This window comes from Chiloscyllium plagiosum, chromosome 9 (assembly GCF_004010195.1).
Source record: "Chiloscyllium plagiosum isolate BGI_BamShark_2017 chromosome 9, ASM401019v2, whole genome shotgun sequence".
Taxonomy (NCBI): Eukaryota; Metazoa; Chordata; class Chondrichthyes; order Orectolobiformes; family Hemiscylliidae; genus Chiloscyllium; species Chiloscyllium plagiosum.
This window is the reverse complement of record NC_057718.1, coordinates 40,336,088-40,356,426: the sequence shown is the minus strand read 5'-3', so window position 1 is coordinate 40,356,426 and position 20,339 is coordinate 40,336,088. Positions and strand designations below refer to the sequence as shown.

The following is a 20,339-nucleotide window of genomic DNA, read 5'->3' as shown; positions in this document are numbered from 1 at the left end:
CTCTTCCCTTTAACAAGGGATTCCAATTCCTTATTAAACCACGGCTCCCTCGCACGACCCTTTTCTCCCTGCCTGACAGGTACATAATTATCAAGGACACTCAATAGTTGCCCCTTGGACAAGTTCCACATATCATTTACACTCTTGCCTTGGAGTCTACTTTTCCAAGCCACACATCCTAAGTCATGCCTCACCGCATCATAATTTCCCTTACCCCAGCTATAATTCTTGCCCTGTAGTACACACTTATCCCTCTCCATCACGAGTGTAAAAATCACCGAATTATGGTCACTATCCCCAAAGTGCTCACCTACCTTTAATTCTAACACCTGGCCTGGTTCGTTACCCAGAACCAAATCCAGTATGGCCTCACCTCTTGTTGGCCTGTCTACATATTGTGTCAGGAAACTCTCCTGTACACATTGAACAAACACTGACCCATCTAACGAACTTGAGCTGTAGCTTTCCCAATCAATATCAGGAAAGTTAAAGTCCCCCATACCAACCACCCTATTACTGTCACTCATCTCCTGAATCACCTTCCCTATCCTTTCTTCAATGATTCTAGGACTATTAGGAGGCCTGTAAAAGACTCCTAATAGGGTGACCTCACCTTTCCTATTCCTAACCTCAGATGGCAAGTCCTCATCCATCGTCCTTTCCACCACTGTAATACTAATGTTGTGAAACTTGAAAGGGTTCAGAAAAGATTTACAAGGATATTGCAGGGTTGGAGGATTTGAACTATAGGGATAGGCTGAAGAGGCTGGGCTGTTTTCCCCTGGAGCACTGGAGGCAGAGTGGTGACCTTATAGAGGTTTATAAAATCATGAGGGGCATGGATAGGATAAACAGACAAAGTCTTTTCCCTGGGGTCAGGGAGTTCAGGACTAGAGGGCATAGGTTTAGGGTGAGATGGGAAAGATACAAAAGAGACCTAAGGGGCAACCTTTTCACTCAGAAGGTGGTATGTGTATGGAATGAACTATCAGAGGAAGTGGGAGAGGCTGGTACGATTGCTACGTTTAAAAGGAATTTGGATGGGTATATGAATAGGAGGAGTTTGGAGGGATATGGGCCGGGTGCTGGTAGGTAGGACTAGATTGAGTTGGGATATCTTGTCGGCATGGAGGGGTTAGACCAAAGGTTCTGTGTCTGTGCTGTACATCTCTATGACTCTACACAGCATTAATAACCTTTACCGTATTGCATTATGGGCACAGTAATTTCTCTCTGCCAATAAAACTAACTGAAGAGGGTTTTGCATTTCAATACAGGTATTAAAGATAGGTACTTACTTTCAGCTCCCAGTGGTTGAACTTCCAGCCAGGTGAGTAGTTATCCCTCAGGTCAGCCCGAGCACGAATTCCAACATTGGTCAACCGGGCAAGATACTGGCTACACTTGTTTATTAAAGAGTTTTTATCTTCTTCTGAAAGTGTGTTTGTGATCCCACATGGGATTATTATAACCTGTAAAATAAGCAATTTATCATAAAACACATTAGATAAGTACTCCTTAATTGTTTTGGTAAATTCTGTGCTCATAAAAGGTAAGATACATTAATACTGGAAAATGCAACATTTCCTTATTTGTGGTACCAAGTAATAGCATCACACATCTCCAGATCATGTACATTAGGTGCAAAATTGTGTACATGTATTTAGCTAGCTCTGAGGATGACCACACTGTATAATTCTCAGTCAGACTGATAACATCATTGAAAATTGACAGAACAATCAAAATATAGATTGAACAATGCATTATCCTATTAAGTTAAAGCTGTGGGCTTTTAAATGTAGGTATGATTATGAATATTTATTAGAACAAAAAGGTACAAGTTTAAAAATTCAGCTGCACTCAATTGAATAGTATTGAATCCATATCTAGCACTGAACATTATATCCTTTTGTGTTCAGTTTAAAACCACTGATGCAATTTTGATTGGGACCAGCAAACAATAATTAATCTTGTCACAATCAAAGCCAGGGTTTCAATCTTAGCTAGAGAATCTCCCTACAAAGTAATTAACCTTTCAATGAGTTCGTAAGTTCAACATCTTGCCCTTGAAAGGAACATAGATTTCTTTGCCAATGCAGCAGAATACATCAGGCATCATGTCAAAAAAAAATTGTTCCTTTCAAATTACTGCATATTCCAATTCACTGTGAGCAATGCAACAGGAGATCTGCTATCACAGCACATACATATTGGAAATCTCAATTCTGGTGTTATCGCACAATCCTTTGTACATAATTTTCTTCCAAGTAGTTTATAACTTTAGTCATAAGCAATTCATCTATAAATGGGCAATTTAAACTTACTCCCACAATCCACACTGGACTGTAGGAATGGTGAATTTAAAAAGTACTTTCTTGTTTTGAAAAGAATTCTTACTGGCTAATTCACACACATAACTGAGTTTAAAATACTCTTTTCCAAGTTTCCTTTGTAAAGTGGTCATGGAATAAATGCATTGTTCCCTGTGGCTCATAACTATAGTTTATTCTCAGTTTTAATAACACTAGATAAAGTTAAATACCAAAATATTTTCACCACTATTTATTAAAAGGACAGTATAATTTAGATCTCCATTTTACAACAATGGCAACCCCAAATTCTGAGTAGAGTCTAACAAATTTCACCACTTTACAAACTCTCATCATGCAGAAACCTTTGCTTTCAAAAGAAAACACATACCTGCACACAAGCAACTCTTGGAGGCAATACCAAACCTTGGTTATCACCATGGACCATTGTCATTACTCCAATAGTTCGAGTTGTAAGTCCCCAGGAGTTCTGGTAGGCAAACTGCTTCTCTCCAGGTTTCTTTGGATCTTCAAACACAATCTCAAACATCTTTGAGAAATTCTGTCCCAAATGGTGCGAAGTGGCTCCCTACAATTTCAAAACTACAATATCAATATTGGGGAAAGTTTATCCCAGACAAATTTACAGCCTCCAAGAACTCAAGACACAGTGAATGAATTTTAGCGTTCAAAAACAGGCAGTTTAATTTTGGGTCAGATGTGAAAAGTTTAAAAATCTCAAACTTCAACCATGCCCAGGTTAATGATAGGACATGAATGGACAGCCAATCTGCTCGCTAGCTGTAGGTTGGCCATTCAATATTTTAATGAGATTTGAAACCTTTGAATTAACCGATTTTGCAGAGTTAACAGAGACCACCTCTATTTCACTCGTCCCAGTAAACCAGGTAGTTGAGAAAGCACACTTAGAGACCCTACTCCTGGTCTGGGTTCAAGTCCACCTGCACCAGAGGTGTGTAATAACATTTCTGAATTGTTTGAGTAGAAAACAGATAATTGAAGGGAAAGGAGAAAAACTTCAGAGAGAAGATAAACACTTTTATAAGGCAGAAGCATGAAAGCTTCTCCCAACCATCTTACATAAGCCCCTCCAGGCCCACTGCAGTCTCAGGCTATGACCCACTGAGTTGTGGATAGGAGTGACACACTCCAGAGATCTCCCTGCCCAGGTCTGGTTGACTGTTAGGCGAGGAACTCTTCAGGTACAAACATTGAATGCCGTGGAATTGAAATTTGACAATGTGGGAAATACTGCCCGGGTCTCCGGCCCTCAGCCTAACTATGCTATGCTTGCTCAAATCAGAAATCTGTTACCTCTAAACAGTACTAGGATATGTACCTAAAGTGCCATAACCTGCAAGGCAAATGACCAAGAGCAGGAAAGTGAGATTAAGTTGAATGGTCGAGTCGGATGGCAAGGTCTCTTTCTGTGATTAATATTCAGACTGAAGTGTGTGAAATCCATCCTCATTTTTTTCCTTTGGCCAGACCCCAAATATTTTTCCACCTGTTGAGAGAATTAGTCACCCTTTTTCTATTTTGGACTATGTCAGTTCATCACACAGCAAAATTGAAACACCCAATGACTTTAATGGTGGCATAGAGGCTAGCACTGCTGCCTCACTGTATCAAGGACCCATGTTCGATTTCAGCCTTGATGGATTGTCTGTGTCTGTGTGGGATTTCACCAGGTGCTTTGGTTTCCTTCTACAGTCCAAAGACATGCAGGTTAAGTGGATTGGCCATGGTAAATGCGGCATTACAGGGACAGAATGAGGGTTTGGGTAGTGTGCTCTCTGGCGGGTCAGTGCAGGCTCTTTTGGCACTGTAGGGATTCTACGATTCAGAAAGTATGGAAAAGATTTGATTTTCCAAAATCCCAAGACAGATTTTTGTTTTTGCATGGCCTTTGCACTTACATAAAGAAAAATCAAGTGATTTTCAGTCAAATATAAACTTTAGGCAGCAGAGTCTTGGGAAATGCGTATCATCAACTTTAAGAATGCATATACCTGGATGGCTCTTCCACTGGCTGTTACAAAGGCCTCAACTGTAGTCGTGTAGTCACCGCCTGCAAACTTTTCTTTTTCAGTCTTTCTTCCTTTTACGACAGGGATTGCAAGTAGCTCCTCATACACTTGTGCATACAGTTCCAGAATTTGCAAAACCTATGATGGAAGATATCATATGGCAAATGCTGAAAGAATACCTATATGTAGTTTGTGATGCAGTCATACTTGACAATACAGACATTAATGTCAACAAAAAAAATCTAATTTTTTAAAATCCCCTCATTGAAATCCCAAACTTAGATGCTCCAAATAAACTAAAAATAGTGAAATACAACTTATTTTTCTTTTCAGAAGCTAAACAAAGTAACCTTTTGGTGTTATACTATCTAGGACAACTGACAACCTAAAAAACGTCAGCAAAGCTGAGCATTGCTGCCCACAAGCATTCTTTCAACCAGACAGGTTCACAATCATTGTTACCATGACAGCTGAATTAATTAGGTTTCTAATTATCAATCTAAAAGGCAATCAGTAGTTATTGACATTTGGATTCCAACTGCAATTAAGCAAAACTGAGGGCTCTTGGGGGTGCAGTAATAGCATTCCTACCTCTGAGCCAGGAGGCCTAGAGGCAAGAGTCACCTGCCCCAAAGATGTGTAATAACATCTCTGAACAAGTTGATCAGAAAATATTAAAAGCAAAACAGAGATTTGGCTCCATCTTGTGGCTTGCTGGAACATTTTCTTAAATACAAAATCATAACAGAAAATAAAAATAAAAGCGACATAACACATACCCCAACTCTAAAAGGAAACACCATTAGTTCTTTTTTCTCTATACAGGGTAACCTCAATTATCCAAATATGATGAGCAGGCACTAATTTGTTCGGATAATCGATTATTCGGTTAATTGATTAAAGGCCTTTTCTCTGGGGCTCGGAGTTTTAAAAGTCTGCTCCTCGTTCAGGAGACTGCAGCAGCACAGTATGCAAGGCCCCACCCCAAACACCGTCCCCAACACTGCCCCACGTACCCTCGGCTACACCTCCAAAACCTCCCCCCTACACATCCCCGGCCCCACCCCCACGTCCTCCCCTGCACACCCCCGCACCCTCATCTCTGTCCAGCACTGCCTCCTCCCCTCATCTCCGTCCAGCACTGCCTCCTCCCCTCATCTCCGTCCAACTCTGTCCCTGCCCCTCCATCCCCGTCCAACACTGTCCCCACCCCCTCTCCGGTGCAGCCGGACTGGACACCAACAATAAGATTGCTACTGCTGCATTTGTGGGGTAAGTCTCCAAACAGCGGCGCGCGTACACACAAACGTTTTACTACAACTTTTTGACAGCTTACACCTCTACCCTGTATAGGACAGCATTGGTCAGATTATCTTGGAAAGGGGGGGGGGGGGGGGTGTGGGTACACTCCTCTGTAGATCACCAGGGAAAGTGTGGGGAGAGAGAGGACGGGAGATCAGTCATTTGAAGACGGTGCCTGTTTAATCACTGTAAACAAAAGACGCTATCAATGTTAGAAACACGTTTTTGATGTCATGTTTCTGTTGGGACCTCGAGATCTCCTTTGATTAATCCGATTTTCAGATAATTGGTATTCGGATAATTGAGGTTCCACTTTACTAAGTCATGGACCAGTTGAGTTCAGTTTAGATTCATGTTAATTTCCAACCATTTTAAAAGATGCATTCATTATCTCCCAGGAACATGGCAGACATTATTCAGTCATTTTACATCCATCCTCTTGGATATTATACCTCTTCTGTGGCCTCCTCACGTGTAGCAAATGCTGTGTGCCCTTCCTGCCATAAAAACTCACGAGTGCGTAGAAATGGTTGTGGGTGTTTGAATTCCCAACGCTGAATTTAAAAAAATACATAAAGTTATGATTGGTTATTAGATTACAAGACCAACATAAATCACTTGAAACCAAAATTACAGAAAATAACAGGAACTGACAAAAAAAAGTGGAGGAGAAACAGTAGGTCTGACAACATCTGTAGAGAAAAATTGAGTTAACGTTGATTCCAGGGACCATTTGTGTTCTTAAGGAGGGTTACTGAACTCAAGACATTAACTGTTTTCTCCTGAAGGATTGCTGCCAGATCGGAGTTTCCCAAGCACCCGTTTCACATTTCCAGCATCCACCTTGCGTTTATGAACTTGCACATTATCTTTAAATGTAGAAAATAATAGTTAGTATACAGGAGAGAAAACAAGGAATAGAGACTAAATAAGGAGAATTAGCAAATGTTTGGTAGTAAATAAGAGCTGAGAAGATGATATACAGAGAGATTATGAGTTCATGCATAGAGTTAAATAAAGTAGGGACAAGAAAACTAAAGCTCTGTCTACAATTATGGATGTACAAAAGGCCAGAGTTGAAGAACTGAAGAGTATAGGAGGATAAAGTACATAGATGGAGGGTGCAGCAAAGGCAATACCACAAAGGCTGTGGAGGGATGAGAGGCTCGGGGTTTGATCATCACGTTGGGAATCTGAAATCCATGCATGTATGAAAAATACAGATTGAGAATTATTTAGTTATTTGTATTTTTCTACACTGAACTTTGGGTTTCTTTGTGAAGTTTATGAAAAATCAAGGACAGAAAGCTGGCAAGAAAGACATTCAAATAATTGATGTGGATAAATGACAGAGCTAGGCAATAGTTTCGTACTTTTGTGATCAAGATAGGGGCAACCATGAAAAGTGTTGTAAAGATGGAAGCAAGTTTAATGCAGAGAGAATGATGGGTTTGAAGTTTGACTATGAAATAAACAAGACAAATGACCATCTCGCCCAACCCAAAGTAAATTATCAAAATTTGAATGGCTTTGAGGAACTACAAAATACACCTCTTCCAACAATATTCACTCATACAACATTTTAAATGTGGTGATGTGTCCCAATGAGAAGCATTACGAAACAAGATTAAATCTTAAGCAAAATAAATAGATATTAAAAACAGATTGCAACGTGAACTCACATGTTAGACTAAAGGAGAGGTCAATGGAGATGTAGAGGCAGACATTTAAGGAAACATCTCGGAATGCACAGAATGGGTATTTTCCAAGAAGAAAAATTCCGAGGGGCGGACTCACCACCCACTTTCAATTAGAAAAGTAACACATCAGTATATTGTGGAGCTCAGATGAAAAAGGGCTTAGTGTATGAATCATCAAAGTTTACTGTGCAAGTACAGCAAGTAGAAAGAAAAGTTAAAAGCATTCTATCATTTATTGTGAGGGAGGTAAATACAAAAGTAGGGAGATTATTCTTCAGTTATGCAAGATAGTGGTGAGAGCACATTTAGAGCAGGCACAGCATTAGCCAACTGAGGATGCCAATGCATTGGAAATAGCTCAGAGAATGTTTATCAGACTAACATCTGGAATGATCGAGTTGTCTTACTAGGAAAGGGTGGACAGGCTATGCTTCTATTCAATTAAGTTTTGGAAACTAAGAAGCAATTCGATTGAAAGTTAAGATCCTGTGGAGTCTGGACAGGGTAGGGGTGGATCGATTCCTCTTAAGAGAGATTCTAGAACAGGGTAACTGGTTTAAAATAAGTAGTCTCCCATTTAAAACAGAGACAAAGCAATCTCCCCCTTTCCACCGCCCCTCCCCCCCCCCGCAGAGGGGCATGAGTCTTTAGAAATCTTCCTGAAAAGGCACTGGAAGGAAGAGTCTTTGAATATTTTTAAGGCAGAGGTGGGTGGATTCTTGGTCAGCAGGAGAAAGAAGAATGTGGATTTGAGCCGTGACCTTAAAGGGCAGAGCAGGCTCAAAAAGCCAAATTGGCCTACTCCTACTTCATGTGATCATATTTTCAAACTATAAATATCCAGGGTACAATCTTGGTATGTGCTAAATTAGCTGATCTCATCTGATATATTGGTAGGGGTGCGATAATTGATGAAGAGCTTTTGCCCAAAACGTCGATTTTCTTGCTCCTTGGATGCTGCCTGACCTGCTGTGCTTTTCCAGCACCACTGACCTAAACACTGCAATAATTGATCTCTACCTCATGAGAAACTATCCAGGATTTAAACTCACGATTACCATCTCGTGATAACTACTAAGAAAACATAGATATCTGAGTTAAAGAGATTTTTAAAAAATAAATTTGATATGGGATCACTGGCTGGGTCAACAATTATTGCTTTTGTTGCCCTTAAGGTGATGGGGCTGAGCTGCTATTTGTAACAGGGTCGGAGAGATTAAATTACAAGAGGTTTTTGGATGATGCACAACCAAAAAGAATGGGTTAAGTTAAAAAAAAAAAATCTGAAGATGTGTGAACAACAGGATAACTTCTGTCTGAAGGCAAAGGAAATAAAAATGAAAAGAAAGATGTCAAACGAACAATGAAACAGAAAATGAAATGCAGTAGTAGTTATGATATAACATTTTTGAACTCAATGTTAAGATCAGTAGATTTATAAAGTGCCAAGCTGAAAAATGAAGTGCTTTTGACAAGCTTCAGTGAACTGTCATGACTATCAGGAAAAAATCTAAAATGAAACAGAAAATCTATGCCTTCCTCTTTTTTTAAACATACTCAAGTTATAACTACCAAACTGAAAGCTGTATATGATTCTTTCAGTTTAGAACCCAAGCTTCTAAATAATAAGATAATGAGTCTTCATAACACAATGTTGTAGCCAGTGGAGACAGAGGTTCATACATGGAATTGCAGAAAAGATGGACACACATTGAGACAACACCACATTCAAGGTCTTGCAGTTGGACAGGAAGTTTGGAGATTTAGCAGCAGTTTGCAAGGATAGAGGAGTTAAGGACTTTTTTGAGATGATGACAGCAGCAGATTTGAGGAAGAAGGGAAACAAGATCTGAGGGAAAAAGTCTAATTTTAAAAATCTCATGATGACTAAGAGAGTCACATGGAAGGTAGGTTTGGTGACAGCATGAGGGAAGAAAGTCAACAAAGTTTATAATTAGGGGCAGGGGTTGAGGATGAACCTTGGGAAAAATTTGACGAGGTAGGTTAAGGAAGGAGGAACACATTTAAACAGACAATCCATAAGCTCTTCCCACCGTTACATTCTGCTTTCAATCTTTACGAAGTGTCAAAAAAATTGCTCATTCTTTTAAAAATATCTTTAAATTCTCAAACAGTACAATAACAATTCAGTAGAATCATGGACAGTAGTACATTCTACAAAGTTGGTTACCTTTCCTTATCATGCAAATACTCTGCTAAAACTTTCCAAGCTATTCAAAGGTTGTGTTAATCTAGGGGATGGATATTGGCACCAATCATCAGGATAAAGTCTGGTAAAAATCAATCCAGTTTATACTCAATCATCAGTTAGGATTAACAGTTTTCCATAATATACAATCGTTCGATGCACTCTTGTTTGAAAATCTGAACTTTGTTTGATCGCCCATGTGGTAACTAGAAAGTGACAAGGTGAAGAGCTCTACCACATTCCGTGTGAATCCAAGATTGGTATGTGCAAAGAAGCTCCTATTCTTTCTAGAAAAAATACTGCATCTGGAGCTCAATTAGCTAAAGAATCAAAATGTTCCATCTGAAAATAATATTTAAATTAGATTAAAAGGTTTCACACTCCTCCTGGATGTCAGAGTACTCAGCACAAATGTTTATACAAATCTATGACATCAAGAGCCAAAAATAAAAGGTAATCAAAGTTTTGCACTCCTATTTCCAAAATATTTTAAGATGCCACACAAAAAATTGAACATGCAAGACAAAAGCTTACAGAGGAAATATATTGGCAGGGATAGTGGATTGGTTAAATGGAGAGGAAGCAAGGAATAGGAACAAACTGGGCACTTTCAAGTTAGCAGGTGAGCTGAATGCCACAGGATCAATGCCGGGGTCTCAACAACTTACGATTAGCGATTCAGAAAAACAAACAAGGGGTCAACATATCCAAGTTTACAAATAGTTGCTTGGTAATATATACAAATACCACTGTTTCTTTTCATTATATCATAAAAGGAGCGAGAATAGACTTGTCAAGCCAGGTTTGGTTTTACAATTGATCTTGGGTTTATCTCCATTTTCTTGCCAGCTCCCCTTTTCCCTCAATTCTTCGGGGAATCAAAACTCTGTCTCAGCTAAATATATTCAGTGCGAGATTATATAGTCCCCCAACCTCCCCACTGAAAGATAAAAAAAAAGTCCAAGACAATTTTGCATTTCTTTATAATGCTTCCTTACTGCTCTAAGAAGTTTCCAGTATTATTAAAGGGTCAACTGATACATACTTGGATGAAACACATATTAACGTATACAAATATTGCTTTCAATACCTACCACTACATTGCACCATTGATTGAGTTTTATTGGTAAATCACGATGTGACTGCACCCATTTGGCATAAGCTGGGTACATGACTGACAAAAAGAATACAAAAAGACAAAGTTAGGTTTTTCCTTTAAGACAGACAGCTGTTCCATATACAGGTGTTTCATGTGTAATGTTCACTAGCTCAGACAAAATGTTAACAACCTGTAACATTAACAAATCTTCCTCTCTCCAAAGACATCACCTGACTAGTTGAGCGTTTCTAGTATTTTCTGTTTTTACTTTGCAAAGGCAGTGCCAGGGATGACAAATTATTTGACTTGAGGAAATAGGCATCTTTTCATTAACACAAAAACAAGTACCAGGCCTGATTGAGGGGATACAGTGAGGTCAATTTGGAAAAAAATATTTTCACCAAATTTGATTTGACTCACCATTTAAGTCATCATCAAAACAAAAGGTGATTTTCTTTGAAGCAGGTGTCTGCATAGATAATGGACTGTCTTAATAGAAACAGTCGTGAAAAAAAATTCTAGGGTGAGGTTTAGTAGGGTACATATTGAACAATAAATTAATTGCTCATTCAAATTGTTGGCTTGAGCGAGCAAACATACAATTAACTAAATTTATATCACTCTCAAGTTCTGAGACTGCAGATCAAAAGATCGTGTTCAAGCAATGGTTCATTTCTCCAGGAGAGGAGTTGCTTTGTCAGATACTGTGCTTCACAAATTTTAAAAATAACTTCTACCTGTGCAGGTGAAGAGAGGACATCCATGTCACTATTAAACAGGAAACAGGGAGATTGGCAGCAAGTGTGGATTTAAAATTTCACCAACAGATCAAGAGGCCATTAATCTGATTAGTAGTTTGTGGAACTTTTGGAAACTAACTTTAGGCATTTATGTACAATATTGGCTACATATTAATTGGATCAGAGATATCAAAAGTATGCTCAGATATTGTTGAACTGTTCTTACTTTTTATCAGTTATAAAGTTGCACTCATTAGCAAATCAATAAACTGATGAAAAAATCTTAATTATACTGCTTCTTACCTGTTTCACTTGTTGGTCGAACAGCAATTGGTTCTGCTAACTCAGTCTTCCCTGATCTTGTTACCCAAGCAACCTGTTTTGGAAAAAAATTATTAATGCCTCCATGGAACAAAACCATTTATATGCAAAATGTTTTGATTATTAATGTTTCTCAGTCATGCACTTGACTGGACTAAACTTTAATTCTTCTATTCGAATATAGTATTTTAGACAACTTTTAAAAATGAAAGACCATATTTTCAATCAAAATCTAAAAAAAATTCAAAATTGTGACTCCTTATTCTGATTCCGCTAACCCCAACTAGGAGATGCACCATCCTGGCAGCCCTATTGTATGTTCAAAACTGCAGCAAATACAGGCCCAGTCAACACAATCTGTCCTCATACAACAAATCTGTTATCCATCTGATGAATCTTAACTTCCGCACATTTACTGCGCATGTATTCTTGCTTTCAGTGACTTATGTAGGTCACCCTGGTCCCTTTGTAGATTAAAATTTCCCAATCTGTTAACTTCCACACTTACCTACATTATTCTGAATTCGCAGTTTATTCACCCACTCACTCAACTTGTCTAAATTACCTTTGAAGCCTCTTTTTACCTCCCTTGCCACCCTCAACCCCAGCTAGTTTTGTGTTGATTGCAAACTTGGAAATATTATTTGATTCCCTCAGATAAATTATTGGTACATACTGTGAATAACTGAGGTCCAACTACTGACTGTGTGGTAGACCATTTGTCACCGCCTTCCTCAATGTAAACAACTTAATTCTTCCTACTCTTTACTAACCAAACCTTAATCCATGCTACTATATTACCAATAATTCCACGTGATTTAATGTTGCACATCGATCTCTAATATGGGGCCTTATCAAAGGCTTTCTGAGCAGCCAAATACATCACATCTACTAGTGGTCAAAAACATACTAGTAGGTTTATCAAATACCATTTCCCTTTAATTAATCTAAATCAACATATTTCGCTCTCTTAATCAACTCAAGCCAGAATTCTAAGATGAGAAATATGCCAAATCTTTTAAAGCACACATTGAATCTGTGTATGACTGCACAAAAGGACCATAAAGTGATTGGACTTCAACAGCTTCTAAAGGGAATATGCTTATATTCTTACCTCTGGAGCAAAATCTGCTATATGTGATTTCTCCTTCTCAAGGGCTGCCTGAGACACAAACATGGGGAAGTAACAGTTCTCCACACCAAGTTTCTTAATTTCACGATCAAAGAAGTCTTTGATGGTTTCCCAGATACTATAAGACCAGGGTCGGAGAACATAGCAGCCACTGACATCATAATATTCAATCAATTCGGATTTTGTAATGACCTAGGTACACAACATGAAACGACAATTACATGGCTAAACCTGAATTTTTTTAAAAACTGCATTTCATAGAATTATGAATAGGAAGGGCTTGGAGGGATATGGGGTGGGTGCTGGCAGGTGGGACTAGATTGGGTTGGGATATCTGGTCGGCATGGATGGGTTGGACCGAAGTGTCTGTTTCTGTGCTGTACATCTCTATGACTCTATTTGTATTTCTACAGTATGGAAGTAGGCCATTTGGCACAGAGTCAACCCCGACCTTCTAAATAACATCCCACCCAAATGCATCCTCCTTACCATATCCCTATAATCCTGCTTTTTCCATGGCAAACCAACCCAGCCTGATTATCGTCCATTCAGCTAACTATAAACAAGTGTTCCATTTGACCTTCTAATCACTTGTGCTACGTGCATTAACTAATGGCCTGGCTTTTCATGATATATGAACTAGAATATGTATCTATGTACCTCCATAGTTTGTTTGTAATTTCAGTGTGATAGCTGTACTTTTAACAAATTTGTTAAAGCAACAAGTAAAACTGGTATGGTCAGCAGAATGCCAAGCAGCATTTGAGAAGGCCAACTTATAAATGAATCAGTGTTGTTGCCCTGATTTTTCTCGACTTTTCAAAATGGCAATTGAGGCTAGCGATCTGGGTGTAGATGCTGTCTTTGATCACTTGTCTTTCATTGCAGAGCTCTATTTTCAAATCTCAGCTCAAAGCTTTCCTCAATGACAGATTTATACATACATTAGTAACAAAATGTGTGTGTGTGGTAGGCAACAGCTATGACAATTAATGATTTACAAACTCACAGGTGCTAAAGATTAACTTCATGACCTGGATTTTAACCCAGAAGATCAGACTTTCCACCCACTATAAACTATCAAACTGGTCTTCCATTAACATCAATGAAATGAAAATTAAAGATAGGTACCATGAAATGTCAATTTTCCTACTCCTCAGATGCTGCCTGACCTGCTGTGCAATTCCAGCACCACTCTAATCTTGGCTCTAATCTCCAGCATCTGCAGTGCCTAGTTCTGCCACCATTTTACAACAGACTACCTGCTCTGCTGGGCTACTGCCAGGCAACAAAATTAAAAATTAAGCATATGTAACTTCTCCCACTCTTGTGAGGTTTATACTTCATGGTTTCCATCATGAAACCAGAATACCAAAAAATAAAGAGGATCCTTGTGTAGGTGGAAAGATAGGCAAGAAAAAGTGCAAATTCTAATGATAATACAGAAAACGGTTGTCATGTGCAGATTAACTTGGAATTTAAGTTGCAATTTGTAATACAGGGCCCAATCCATAGGTTGCACTGTGGACCATCCCCCCAGTCTCCACAAGAACCAGCAATCATGAACTGGCCAAGAATTACAACTTTCACACTCCCATGTCATGATTTTAAATTACAAAGTTGCATCCTGTTCAGTGAATGTAGGTGATGAAGGGGCAATGCTTTGAAAGCTTGAGATTTCAAATAAATCTGTTGGACTACAACCTAGTGTCATTTGACTTCTGACCTTATCCACCCCAGTCCAAAACCAGCACCTCCACATCAAGACTGCTAAATGATACATTCTGGAGTTTTGAAGCAAAATTATTCAAAATACATTTCTTCGAATATTATAGTTTCTACTTCCCGTGTTTTAGTTTCAAGGTCCAATGTGCCCAATGCAAAAGATTTTAAAAATTATTTTGTTTTACTGTCTTTTGTCTCCTGTTCGCGAATCTGTAAAAATCTTTAATGTGACGGCTGCTTGGAAAGCTTGTTGACATAATGGGAGACTGCAATCAGTAGCAATAGAATTGCATAACAGCAAGGTGGAATTTGTCCCATAGTTGTGTGGAGGAGAACTTACGGGAGATGGCGAACTTCCTGCATTCCCACAGAAAGCTGCCATAGGAAGGGAGCCAGGCCTTCTACAGTAAACCAGGATTGAGGGAATAGTACCTTCAGACTGCTGAAAGGTATGATGTGTTTGGTAATGGCACCTCACTGGAAGGTGACCCACTGAATATGGTGACCAGCAGTGTGGCATGTCAGGATAAGGATAATCTTATTACAATGCTGAGAAGGAAGGAAAGCAGTGCAAGCAGAAGTGTGTGAAATAGAAAGGACACAATCAAGCACAGCAAGGTGTGTGTGTGTGTTGTGCGGGGTGTGCACATACACATACAACCCACACACCTGTCTGGCTGAAAAGAAAGGAAGACAAGGATCATTTGTATGGAAGGTAGTATTTGTTCAAACTGGAGAGGAGATGGAGAAATTGGAATTTTAAACAAAAATCAAACAATGTCCTTAAACAAAGTGGGGTCTAAGGAAGTGTATTCAGCCCAGGCAGCTATGGGAGACAATGGGCTTTGATAACTTAATGTCAGAAACGAAGACAGACAGTCAAGCCACAGAAGGAGAGGGGCCATGTGAAGACCAGAATTGAAACTGGAAGCCAACTTAATGACATTTTCCCATTTAGGGAACAGCACCAATAAGGAATAATCAATGGATTGGAAAAGTAGTGAAGGGAAGGGCCCCAAGTAGAGATAGAATAATGAATATTCTGCATAACTATAAAATGGCTGACGCAGCTCAGACAGACAGACAGACACACACACACACACACAAAAAATCAGGCACTCACAGCAACCTTTTATTTGAGAACATGAATGGAGTTGAACAAGAGGTTATTCTGTTACATCTCAATGGGGGAACATTCTGAAAATCACACTGCTATTGCTGGAGTTGTCACAAAGTTAAAGACTTTAAAAAGTACACATAATACCTCAAAATGTCTGCCTTTTAGATCCAATTTGACAAACTATAGACTTTGTTTCATTACTTAACAGGAACATATTTACTGTATTTATTATAAACACAGTAAAGTCCCTAATACCAGGTGTCCCATTAGATTAGATTAGATTAGATTACATTACAGTGTGGAAACAGGCCCTTCGGCCCAACAAGTCCACACCGACCCGCCGAAGCGTAACCCACCCATACCCCTACATTTACCCCTTACCTAACACTACGGGCAATTTAGCATGGCCAATTCACCTAACCTGCACATCTTTGGACTGTGGGAAGAAACCGGAGCACCCGGAGGAAACCCACGCAGACACAGGGAGAACGTGCAAACTCCACACAGTCAGTCGCCTGAGGCGGGAATTGAACCCGGGTCTCTGGCGCTGTGAGGCAGCAGTGCTAACCACTGTGCCACCGTGCCGCTCACTATGCAGAGTTCTCATGCAGCCAACAATCAAGGAGGTTTCCGTATGCTGGGAACTGAACACTTGGTCGCCTCTCTATCCATTTAATTCAAACTTGCCGATAATATTTATGAATGTTCCTGGTCACAGCCATTACATTCATGTAACTAGTATCACACCCCTTCCGCATGTATGCCAATATAAAAAAAAACATACACAAAGCAACATGGGTTGGAGGGCAAGACTAGGTAAGCAGTTCAATGGTCCCTGTTCACAGGGTTTGCCAAGATGATCTTTTTGCTGATCAGAATGCTGCTTGTCAATCTTTCTTCTCCATTTAATTTCCTTTGTTTGTAGAAGACACAGGTGACTGGTTCATACTTACAAAGATCTGTGATTTATCAATTAATAATCACAGCTTACAGCAACTGAAGAAGGGAAACAAACTGGCTAACGTCAGGCTGGAGATGCTCTTAACTGCAGAGCAAAATCAGTTCATCCCCTTTCAGAGCTGTGATGGCTTCTCACCAGAACAATCACACTCCGCAAGACGTTCAAGTATCTTGGAGCCAACTACATATTTGATAGCAGACGATCCTTCATCGAGGATAACTGGATACTATTTCACAGATCAATCAGCTACTTGATGCCAGCCAAATTCCCATTTTGACAGCTTATCTGTAATTAGGCTTTCCCTACTGCTTGAAACAACAATTGTATGAACAGCAATTATGATGAGAGTCAAATAACTTGCTTTTAAAAAAAAAAGTCCAGTAACCCTTCAACAATACTTGATTTTCAAGACGGCCCTTTTCCCATTACTGACCAAAATCAGAAACACCAAAAGGTCGTCAGTCCAATTCAAAGAAGAACATATTCTGTCAGGTAGAGGAGGATCGTAGTGATGGATGGAGGCTAATTGAATGAATTTCAAGGAAATAAACGTGGACAGCCCAACCTGATCTGCTGCGGGTTGCAAAGGCAGAGGGGCTGCACAATGGAAATAGTTAGACTCAGGAAACCGGTAATGGTTGAAGTCAAATGTCATAGATGTAGGTGGGAAAAGACTAGACAAGGGGAGAAAAACAAGTTGACTTGTGAAAGAAATGAGTTTGGGAGGGGGCAGTGGAGGAAAGGCAGGAACAGACTGAAACAAACAATGTGCCTACCAAGACAGTCTTGGTTATGGATCTTGGAGGCTGAAGGGATTTTTCAGGATTGGGGCACTGTAAGGTTGAAGGCCGCAACAGAGGAGATGAGGTCAATGGTTTTGGACATGATAGCTGTGACATTTGGCGAAGGGGTCACATTCAAGTAGGAGGATATATCACAGAGCTGACACTTGGCCTGTACTAAGTAGATGCCAGTACATCACAGAAACAGACCCTTTGGTCCAATTCATCCATGCCAACCTGATGTCCGAAATTAAACTAGACCCATTTGCCAGCATTTGGCTACCAGGCAACAGCATTATCCTTATTAACAGGTTTGATGATGATACTGGTGTTAGGACCAGACAGAAACACGATCAGTTCAGAGAGCTGCAGGTTAGTGTCAGTAACAGAACAGAGAAATGAGGGTGGTTACATTCCTAGGCACGTAAGCATAGATGTAAAGGGACAAGAGTGCTACAAACATGCCAAATCATAGCTAAATGGAAATAAATATGTTTTACTGCAATAATTCAAATACAAATTATTTAAGAAGGCATTTTTAGAAAACACTTACTTGTGAATACCAGTCTGCTAGATTCTCTTCTTTTCTTGCTTCAATGCCCAATCTACAAAGACCATATCATTTTGAATTAATACATAAAAACGTATACTTAATAACTGAACCAACTCTACACTTTATATTTTGTGTTTATAGTCTCAGAAGAGCAGTGAAACTGAAAGTAATAAACATATCTGACTTATTAGAGGAATAGACAGGCATATCTGCACCCATCATTGTGACTCCAGGTTGAATTGTTGCCTTGGTGGAGCTAGAATTAAAGATGTCACGAAAGGTTACAGGACATTTTTGCGGGCAGGGGGTGCCAACAGCCAGAGGTCTCAGTCCACATTGGTGCTAATATCACCAGTAGGAAAATGGTGCTACAATCACAACTTATAGGAGTTAGATAGAAAATTGGCAGAACTGCTAAAGTAATAATCTCTGGATTATTCTCAAATGCTACGTGCAAGTAAGTACAAAAGTAGGAAGATAACACAAATGGCTGGAAGGATGGTACAGAAGACTTCAGATTGATGAGACAATGGGTCTGGCTCTGGGGAAGATGGCACCTATACAAGTCTAATGGACTGTATGTGAACAGAGTTGGGACTCTGTTCCTTCCAGGCTCTTTTCTGGTACACTGCTGCCTCATAACTCCAGACCACCTGGGCCCACTTCCACCCTGGGTAAACTATCTCTGTGGAGCTTGCATGTTCTTCCAGTGTCTGTGTGGGTTTCCTCCCACAGTCCAAAATGTGCAAGTTAGGTGGATTTGCCATGCTAAATTGCCCACAGGCTAGATGAATTTGACATGGGAAATTTAGGGTGACAGGGATTGGGTTGGGTTGGGTTGGGTGTGGAGGTGGGGTGGCCTCTTTAGAGGATCAGCGTGGACTTGTTGGGCCAAATGGCCTGCTTCCAAGCTGTAGGGATTCTATGATTCTAAACAGGGGTGTGAGAGCCAAAACAGAATATTAGCAAGTGATACCAGAATTCATGAAATGCTGGCAGAAGCAGATAACATGAAGGAAGAAAAAAGTTAAAAAGGTGGAGTTGAAGGGAGAAAGCAATGAAGTCTAAGTCACTAATAATTAATAAGGGAATTTACGGATTATAGTTAATAAGATTGGGCAGTTACCTTGTGTAATTGTGATATTGTGATAATAATGAGACCTGATTAGGAAATGCAGATCAGAGTGTTAAGTATTCCTGGTTACGAGGTGTTCAGAAAAGATAGAAAGGGACAGAAAGCAGGAGGCATGGTTTTTTTTGGTAAAGAAAAACACTGCAACACAAAGCAAAGAAGGTGCTTCAAAGCATTCAAGGACATAACTGATTTGGCTACAGCTATGTGAAGAAAAGGGGCAATTACATTGCTCAAACTAATTTCTGGATCACCACCTAGATATTTTCTAATCTGAGATATTATTTTACACTTCTGGATGTGGGGGAACTGGAACTTCGGGTTCAGAGGTAGGGACACAAAAGCCCTTTGGCCACCACTTATTCACAGACAAAGTATAGGTTCAAGTATTAGTGTACTGCTGCGATCACAGTCCAAAAACATTCCTCTGGTCATTCCTATGGTGCAGGTAAAGATGTCATTCAACTTGAAAGTGTTGGAAGCCTAGCTGGCAACCAGACAAAAGGAAAGCAGACAGAAGGACACACTCTCACCCCGAATGTTGGAATTTAATCACTATTAAAAATTAGAACCACAGAATCTTGACTATTCTGCAAAACTAAAGATCATAAAACTGACTGTTCAACTATAAAAGTCAACACTGGAGGAATTCCACTGCAATGGCCACAATGGTCAATTTTCCATTCATCATGAACAGTTCAGAGGCTGATCCGTTTATCTTTTGTTTCTCAAAACCTTTACCTTTTGGACTCACTTTTAATCTGTGCATCAGCTGTAGACAATAGACAATAGGTTCAGGAGTAGGCCATTCTGCCTTTCGAGCCTGCACCACCATTCATTATGATCATGGCTTACTCATGGCTTCAAATCATGATTATGATCATCCTTAAATCAGTATCCTGTTCCTGCCTTATCTCCATAACCCTTGATTCCACAATCCTTGAGAGCTCTATCCAACTCTTTCTTAAATGAATCCAGAGATTGGGCCTCCACTGTCCTCTGAGGCAGAGCATTCCACACAGCCACCACTCTCTGGGTGAAGAAGTTTCTCCTCATCTCTGTCCTAAATGGTCTACCCCGTATTTTTAAGCTGTGTCCTCTGGTTCAGCACTCAACATGTTTCCTGACTACAGAGTGTCCAATTCTTTAATAATCTTATATGTCTCAATCAGATCCCCCCTCAGTCTTCTAAACTCAAGGGTA

The 20,339-nt window shown here is 39.7% G+C and overlaps 1 protein-coding gene across 2 annotated transcripts in view; it reads right to left on the bottom strand.

Annotated features, from left to right (window-relative positions):
- eprs1 (glutamyl-prolyl-tRNA synthetase 1) overlaps positions 1–20,339 on the bottom strand; it is a 97,549-nt gene that overhangs the window by 6,966 nt on the left and 70,244 nt on the right. For both annotated transcript variants that reach the window (XM_043695780.1, XM_043695781.1), the window contains 8 exons: positions 18,005–18,056; positions 12,846–13,055; positions 11,714–11,786; positions 10,666–10,745; positions 6,115–6,216; positions 4,343–4,498; positions 2,701–2,898; positions 1,299–1,472 (listed from right to left, as the gene is read on the bottom strand). In XM_043695780.1, the coding sequence (XP_043551715.1) occupies positions 1,299–1,472; positions 2,701–2,898; positions 4,343–4,498; positions 6,115–6,216; positions 10,666–10,745; positions 11,714–11,786; positions 12,846–13,055; positions 18,005–18,056 (1,045 nt within the window). The remainder of the gene's footprint in view (positions 1–1,298; positions 1,473–2,700; positions 2,899–4,342; positions 4,499–6,114; positions 6,217–10,665; positions 10,746–11,713; positions 11,787–12,845; positions 13,056–18,004; positions 18,057–20,339) is intronic.